Source organism: Panulirus ornatus, chromosome 39 (genome assembly GCF_036320965.1).
Source record: "Panulirus ornatus isolate Po-2019 chromosome 39, ASM3632096v1, whole genome shotgun sequence".
NCBI lineage: Eukaryota > Metazoa > Arthropoda > Malacostraca > Decapoda > Palinuridae > Panulirus > Panulirus ornatus.
Window position 1 is genome coordinate 12,847,079 of NC_092262.1, and position 9,125 is coordinate 12,856,203.

Here is a 9,125-nt window from a genome sequence, read left to right on the forward strand (position 1 = left end):
TAATCCATTCTGTGACACCATACCCCTCTCTAAGACACCTTACTTCACCATCATTCACTCCCATCTCTTATGGTGACACTGCAAGCACCCTACAATAGCCAGCTCTGAGTTTGTGAACCCATGTTCTTGAGCTAAAATTCTAATCTGCTCTTCACCCATGAAGCCACATCTGACAGAGATAAGCAAACACAGCAAAAAATATCAATTACACAATGCATAAAAAATAATTATAATGTGTCATATAAGGTGATGTGTCAAATATACTTAGAAATTACTGTAATCAACAGCTAAATGTGTACCCATACATGTTGTGCATGATACCATACCATCCATCCTCCCACCTCTCACCTCAGCCATCAATACCATCATTCTTAAAACCTCAATGGACAGTGAAAGGTGAGCCAAGCAGGTATGGACTGTAATGATTCTACCTCAAAAATTACTTTTCACAATCTCAAAGACTGCTTTTTGAGCAAATTCCTCACTTGACCTTCACTCGTGTATTCCTACCATGGTATATAAAAGGGTATAAGGCTCTAACGAAGATGTGAAAATTCCAAGGTAAGCATCAGCAGAAGAGAGAAAACTTTTAGGTGGTTAGAACAAACATCTCAAGTCACTCACCTTCTCAAGACCAATGAGGAGACTGTTCTCTTGTATATATGAGTTGCAACTATGTCAAATAATTGAAGCTATGTACATAGCTATGAGATAAAGTGAGATTAATCCAGACTTGCCACGCCCTCAGAGAGGGTGGGGCCAATTAAGGCAAACCACACCCCAGCAAACTGAAAGGCCAATCAGACTAAGTATGAGAACTGATGTCATTAATGTACTAGCACTCACCACATTAACCTAGGATACAGCTAATTACATTATAGTGAAAGCTCTCAGCTTTTCTACCTAATCTGTCACTGTTAGATATGAATTATCCCTTCTAACACACTTCGCATTTCCTCTACCGATTATTAAGCTATGAACAAGCAGTAGTTCCATGCCTGAAATTTAAATCACAAGAAAATTACTATCAGCGTCCATACATTCACCTATACATTCTCTCATTCTACTGCCAAATAAACTACTGTGTTGTCTTCCACTGTCTAAACTTTAAGCTGAAATACAACCTGTTATTTCTAACCACAAAATCAGTCAATTCCTTTAGCATAATTCTACCACCATTCCTAAGAACATTCTACAATCACTCAGTTTCACTATTTAAACTGCACAAGGAATTCCTGTGCCAATAGTAATAATGTATTGATCTAGTTACACCTAGTTTCATAATCTGCCACACCAACAAGACAACCGGGATATAAACTTGATCAAAAGGTAGTACTACCATCCTTACAGTGGAATGTTGAAGTATCCAGAATCATCTTACACAATCAGTGATTAGATCATTAGTCTTGCTTTATGTCTCATCAAAATAAAAGGAACTGGCATAACTGTTTTTTCCATACGTGATATACACTTGTAGTCATCTTTGTATACCTCGTCTTCAAGCTAGTTTCCTTCCCTCCCTTTTACTTCTCTCATTTGCTCCCTCTTGTTTTTATCATCAACTTCACCTGGTCATCAAATAAGTGGCACACTCCTCTTGGTTCATAAGAATTAGTATCTGTATATAAATCATGCAAGTTAAAACAATACTGCATATATCTGCTGAATGATATACTGTATGGCATCGTTCAGTAAAGGCAGTAAGTTATCATTGGAAATTTACAAAGCTTGACAATCTGGTTGGAAGGCACCACATACTAAAGTGATATCATTACTAATCTCTACATCATACACATCATGTAAACCTATTAGGATAGTCCTGGAAATAAAAGAAAAAATGTTCTATTCTCATAGCATCATCATCATCATGGAACCATTACAGCCAATGCTAACAAATATCTGAAGCATAGTTCCATCTTGCTTTATTGTAATGATGGTCATACTTCATACTGCAACTATTAAACCTGTGGAAAAAACATTCAAGGAAAATCCTTAAAAATCCTAAATATTATGAAATCATACCAGTCCAAACAATATTACATATCAAAACTCATATAGAAGACATGACTAGCACCCCAAGTTACCGAAAATAAAACCTCCACTCTTTTCAAAACTATATGTGCATGACCATGTGGGTGATGGTGTACAATGCTACACGATTGCATGAAAAAAACTACGAGGACACAACTTCCATCAGTGAGTTCAGCAGACCTTGACAAGAATGTCATTACAGTGAATTACTGGTCACACATGAGGAATTCTATAACTGACTGCTCTACATTTTCCGACAAAGGGTGATTCATACCAGACATTTCTATCTACAAAATTCACAATGCCATCAAAATATACTTCAATCATTCTCTCAAGTACATGAATTAACCATCATGATAAAGTTCAAAGGAAAAGACCATATTTCAAAACACACTAAAACAAAGTATAATAAAATAGATATCTATTTATCATAATTAGTCGCTGTCTCCCACGTTAGCAAGGTATCACAAGGAAACAGACAAAAGAATGGCCCAACCCACTCACATACACTTGTATATATATACACAAATGCCAACACATGCACATATACATACCTATACATTTCAACGTATACATACATAGACATATACATATATATATACGTGTACATATTCATACTTGCTGCCTTCATCCATTCCCGTCGCCACCCTGCCACACATGAAATGGCACCCCCCTCCCCCACATGTGCGTGAGGTAGCGCTAGGAAAAGACAACAAAGGCCACATTCGTTAACACTCAGTCTCTAGCTGTCATGTATAATGCACCAAAACCACAACTCCCTTTCCACATCCACACCACACAAAACTTTCCATGGTTTACCCCTGACACTTCAAATGACCTGGCTCAATCCATTGACAGCAAGTCGACCCCGGTATACCACATACTTCCAACTCAACCTATTCCTTGCACGCCTTTCACCCTCCAGTATGTTCAGGCCCCAATCACTCAAAATCTTTTTCACTCAATCATTCCACCTCCAATTTGGTCTTCCACTTCTCATTCCCTCCACCTCTGACACATATATCCTCTTTGTCAATCTTTTCACACTCATTCTCTCCATGTGACCAAACCATTTCAAAACACCCTCTACTGCTCTCTCATCCACACTCTTTTTATTACCACACATCTCTCTTACCCTTTCATTACTTACTCGATCAAACCACCTCACACCACATAATGTCCTCAAAAATTTCATTTCCAAAACATCCGCCTTCCTCCGAACAACCCTATCTATAGCCCATGCCTCGCAACCATATAACATTGTTGGAACCACTATTCTGTCAAACATATCCATTTTTGTTCTCTGAGATAACATTCTCGTCTTCCACACATTCTTCAATGCTCTAGAACCTTTGCCCCCTCCTCGAACCTGTGACTCACTTCCGCTTCCAAGATTCCATCCACTGCTAAATCCACTCCAAGATATCTAAAGCACTTCACATCCTCCAGTTTTTCTCCATTCAAATTTACCTCCCAGTCAACTTGTCCCTCAACCCTCCTGAACCTAATAACCTTGCTCTTATTCACATTTACTCTCAGCTTTCTTCTTTCACACACTTTACCAAGCTCAACCACCAACTTCTGCAGTTTCTGACCTGAATCAGCCACCAGCGCTGCATCATCAGTGATCAACAACTGACCCACTTCCTCTCATCCACAACAGACTGCAAACTTGCCTCTCTCTCCAAAACTCCTGCATTCACCTCCCTAACAACCCCATCCATAAACAAATAAAACAACCATGGAGACATCACACACCCCTGCCGCAAACTGACATTCACTGGGAACCAATCACTTTCTTCTATTCCTACTCGTACACATGCCTTACATCCTTGATGAAAACTTTTCACTGCTTCCAGCAACTTACCTCCCACACCAAATACTCTTAATACCTTCCACAGAGCATCTCTATCAACTCTGTCATATGTCTTCTCCAGACCCATAAATGCTACATACAAATCCATCTGTTCTTCTAAGCATTTCTCACATACATTCTTCAAAGCAAACACCTGATCCACACATCCTCTACCACTTCTGAAACCACACTGCTCTTCCCCAATCTGATGCTTTGTACATGCCTTTACCCTCTCAATCAATACCCACCCATATAATTTCCCAGGAATACTCAACAAACTTATACCTCTGTAATTTGAATATATATATATATATATATATATATATATACCAATCACTTTCCTCTCTTCCTACACGTACACATGCCATACATCCTCGATAAAAACTTTTCACTACTTCTAACAACTTGCCTCCCACACCATATATTCTTAATACCTTCCACAGAGCATCTCTATCAACTCTATCATATGCCTTCTCCAGATCCATAAATGCTACATACAAATCCATTTGCTTTTCTAGGTATTTCTCACATACATTCTTCAAAGCAAACACCTGATCCACACATCTTCTACCACTTCTGAAACCACACTGCTCTTCCCCAATCTGATGCTCTGTACATGCCTTCACCCTCTCAATCAATAACCTCCCATATAATTTACCAGGAATACTCACCAAACTTATACCTCTGTAATTTGAGCACTCACTCTTATCCCCTTTGCCTTTGTACAATGGGAATATGCACGCATTTCGCCAATCCTCAGGCACCTCACCATGAGTCATACATACATTAAATAACCTTACTAACCAGTCAATAATACAGTCACCCCCTTTTTTAATAAATTCCACTGCAATACCATCCAAACCTGCTGCCTTGCCGGCTTTCATCTTCCACAAAGCTTTTACTACCTCTTCTCTGTTTACCAAATCATTTTCCCTAACCCTCTCACTTTGCACACCACCTCGACCAAGACACCCTATATCTGCCACTCTATCATCAAACACATTCAACAAACCTTCAAAATACTCACTCCATCTCCATCTCACATCACCACTACTTGTTATCACCTCCCCATTTGCGCCCTTCACTGAAGTTCCCATTTGCTCTCTTGTCTTACGCACTTTATTTACCTCCTTCCAGAACATCTTTTTATTCTCCCTAAAATTTAATGATACTCTCTCACCCCAACTCTCATTTGCCCTCTTTTTCACCTCTTGCACCTTTCTCTTGACCTCCTGTCTCTTTCTTTTATACATCTCTCACTCAATTGCATTTTTTCCCTGCAAAAATCATCCAAATGCCTCTCTCTTCTCTTTCACTAATAATCTTACTTCTTCATCCCACCACTCACTACCCTTTCTAACCAACCCACCTCCCACTCTTCTCATGCCACAAGCATCTTTTGCGCAATCCATCACTAATTCCCTAAATACATCCCATTCCTCCCCCACTCCCCTTACTTCCATTGTTCTCACCTTTTTCCATTCTGTACTCAGTCTCTCCTGGTACTTCCTCACACAAGTCTCCTTCCCAAGCTCACTTACTCTCACCACCCTCTTCACCCCAACATTCACTCTTCTTTTCTGAAAACCCATACAAATCTTCACCTTAGCCTCCACAAGATAATGATAAGACATCCCTCCAGTTGCACCTCTCAGCACATTAACATCCAAAAGTCTCTCTTTCGTGCGCCTGTCAATTAACACGTAATCCAATAACGCTCTCTGGCCATCTCTCCTACTTACATACGTATACTTATGTATATCTCGCTTTTTAAACCAGGTATTCTCAATCACCAGTCCTTTTTCAGCACATAAATCTACAAGCTCTTCACCATTTCCATTTACAACACTGAACACCCCATGTATACCAATTATTCCCTCAACTGCCACATTACTCACCTTTGCATTCAAATCACCCATCACTATAACCCGGTGAATGTAGGTTTGCGGCAGGGGTGTGTGATGTCTCCATGGTTGTTTAATTTGTTTATGGATGGGGTTGTTTGGGAGGTGAATGCAAGAGTTTTGGAAAGAGGGGCAAGTATGAAGTCTGTTGTGAATGAGAGAGCTTGGGAAGTGAGTCAGTTGTTGTTCGCTGATGATACAGCGCTGGTGGCTGATTCATGTGAGAAACTGCAGAAGCAGGTGACTGAGTTTGGTAAAGTGTGTGAAAGAAGAAAGTTAAGAGAAATGTGAATAAGAGCAAGGTTATTAGGTAGAGTAGGGTTGAGGGTCAAGTCAATTGGGAGGTAAGTTTGAATGGAGAAAAACTGGAGGAAGTAAAGTGTTTTAGATATCTGGGAGTGGATCTGGCAGCGGATGGAACCATGGAAGCGGAAGTGGATCATAGGGTGGGGGAGGGGGCTAAAATCCTGGGAGCCTTGAAGAATGTGTGGAAGTCGAGAACATTATCTCCGAAAGCAAAAATGGGTATGTTTGAAGGAATAGTGGTTCCAACAATGTTGTATGGTTGCGAGGCGTGGGCTATGGATAGAGTTGTGCGCAGGAGGATGGATGTGCTGGAAATGAGATGTTTGAGGACAATGTGTGGTGCGAGGTGGTTTGATCGAGTAAGTAACGTAAGGGTAAGAGAGATGTGTGGAAATAAAAAGAGCGTGGTTGAGAGAGCAGAAGAGGGTGTTTTGAAATGGTTTGGGCACATGGAGAGAATGAGTGAGGAAAGATTGACCAAGAGGATATATGTGTCGGAGGTGGAGGGAACGAGGAGAAGTGGGAGACCAAATTGGAGGTGGAAAGATGGAGTGAAAAAGATTTTGTGTGATCGGGGCCTGAACATGCAGGAGGGTGAAAGGAGGGCAAGGAATAGAGTGAATTGGATCGATGTGGTATACCGGGGTTGACGTGCTGTCAGTGGATTGAATCAGGGCATGTGAAGCGTCTGGGGTAAACCATAGAAAGCTGTGTAGGTATGTATATTTGCGTGTGTGGACGTGTATGTATATACATGTGTATGGGGGTGGGTTGGGCCATTTCTTTCGTCTGTTTCCTTGCGCAACCTCGCAAATGCGGGAGACAGCGGCAAAAAAAAAAAAAATATATATATATATATATATATATATATATATATATATATACACCAGTCCATAATATGGTTACCTGCAGAAGGAACTATCATCAAATCTTAATTTGCAATTATATAACGAAAACTTGAATCTAAAGGTCAGAGGCAAAATCATTTATGTAGCTACATAAACCCTATACATGACATCAATGAAACAATTACCTATATACATATGACTGCATTGGCCCAGGACCCGTTTAATGGAAAAGTTCCTTTAGTTATTCCACGATCCCTTTCCCAGGAGCTGCACTGCTTCCAGTAGCAAGGAAATGATGGACTCCTTTAGTGTAAGTTCTTCGATGAAACTGTACTGTCAATAATACAGCCTCTGGAGAGACAAGTCCAATAATGTATATTTTATCTATTCAAAATTGCCCCAAAAGCCTTATGAAATTTATGTTCATTTTACCAACTTCTAGGTTAGGTTAGGTTGTGTAGTGTACCACTACAAAGCAAATTGTAAAATGTCTCATTATTTGGATAGAGAAGGCAAAAAAAAATCATGACAATAGTGAAAAGCAATAAATTACTAATATAAACATGAATTTCATTAACCAGCCAGCTCTCTTGCACAAACTCCAGAAGTTCATCACAATTAGATAAACAGATATATCGAAAGATATGACAAATCAGCCTTTTGCAGGCACTGCTGTGATCATAATGGACTACTGTATATTTAAAATGAACTTATATGAAGCACTCCAAGACTTACTTTCAAACAAGAAGGAAACTAAAATTGTAAGTGTATGGTGACCAACCCAAACTGAAAAATAGTTTGTCAGTGGTATATACGTAAGGCATGGATGACTGAAATACTACCAATCAAATCAAAAGGCACAGTAAGCACAAGAGAAAACATCTTGATCATCTGAGTCACGAGACTGTTCATCACTGTCTATTACCATCAGAAATGATATATATGAGGGCCTGGACACATATTTACAAAAACTAACAGACCAGCTATGATTACATGGGTCTGTGTGTCAAAACCTCCAGCAACTTCGTCAACCAAGAACCTATCTCAACAGGTTTGGACTCGGACCAAACTATGAGGGTAGAACACCTTTTATTCACCTTATGGTCAACTCCCAGATTTAAATAATGCTCTAAATCGATTTCTCCTAATCTAAATCACTTCTGCTAAGTACAAGGAGTCCAATTATATATTTATTTCTTCCAAATCCATCCATCGTGTGTGTAGTGCCCCTACACTGATAAATTATAATAAAAAGAGAACAAAAATATAATATGGCATAGAGTACATAATTACACACAACCAATTTCCATAAGAACAATTTGAGATGGTCAAAATGAGCTTTACCCGTAAGCTTAATGGAGAACAAACAGGTGAGTCAGAACACGGCCAGCATAAATATTTCCAACACCTGCATCCAAAAATAATGACTTATTCCTATTCCTTCCATCTCCACCTACCCTAGAAGACACTAAATCCACTCGCAGAATCACCAAATTAACATAATCACAACTTATTACACGCCATCACCTTAACCGTACTATACCTCTCCCACACCTGGGGATGGGCAGCGGGGGAAAAGACTCCATTTACCTCGACAGAAACTGATCCACCGCCACAGTCACACGTCCACATTTACAATTGTGACCCACTGGAGTCCCTCACCCACAGCTTGACTCCGAAGAAATCATGGAAGGCGAGTTAATGTGAGCGTGAGTCAACTTCCGAGAATGAGTGAGTGGGGTGGACTGAGGGGTTGTGAGAAGGACCCAGGCGTCGCCCCTTCCTCCATCTGAACCTTTCATCCCTTTCCTCATGCCATTTCCCGCATTAATATCGTCCTTCCCCCTTACCTGTATAGTCCGGGGATGAGGAATTATTTCCTAAGCCATCTACTTGCACGGTCAAGGTGTTGTACGTGACTAAAATCTACTAATTAAGGAGGGCGAGGCTCCTCAAATCACGGCTAAAAATGGAAAACAAACACCCCTATCTGTGACGTCATGCAGTCCAGAGAGTCAGGATTTCCTGTTGATAACATTAGTAACTTTTATCTCATTCTCCTCCAGCAGCACTGCAGGCCATATTGTCCATCTTATGTGCTAAAATAACGAGATACAGTTGGGTGTTTAGAGAAATATTAAACAGCCCAAATTACGTCTTTTCTTCCCAAGAAATGAAATA

At 40.1% G+C, this 9,125-nt stretch overlaps 1 protein-coding gene across 5 annotated transcripts in view; it reads right to left on the reverse strand.

Moving 5' to 3' along the window:
* mys (position-specific antigen beta subunit myospheroid) overlaps window positions 1–8,953 on the reverse strand; it is a 38,951-nt gene extending 29,998 nt beyond the window's left edge. The window contains exons 1-3 of one of the 5 annotated variants that reach the window (XM_071685134.1): window positions 8,795–8,860; window positions 7,130–7,295; window positions 625–788 (exon numbers count right to left, since the gene is read on the reverse strand). Coding sequence is in view for 1 of the 5 variants with exons in the window: in XM_071685131.1 (XP_071541232.1) it covers window positions 8,535–8,576 (42 nt within the window). In the remaining 4 variants the exon portion in view is untranslated. Of the gene's footprint in view, window positions 1–624; window positions 789–7,129; window positions 7,296–8,534; window positions 8,737–8,794 lie in introns of those variants that run through there. The other 4 variants (XM_071685133.1, XM_071685132.1, XM_071685135.1 and 1 more) reach the window with 4 other exon arrangements.
* Between the last annotated feature and the right edge of the window lie 172 nt (window positions 8,954–9,125).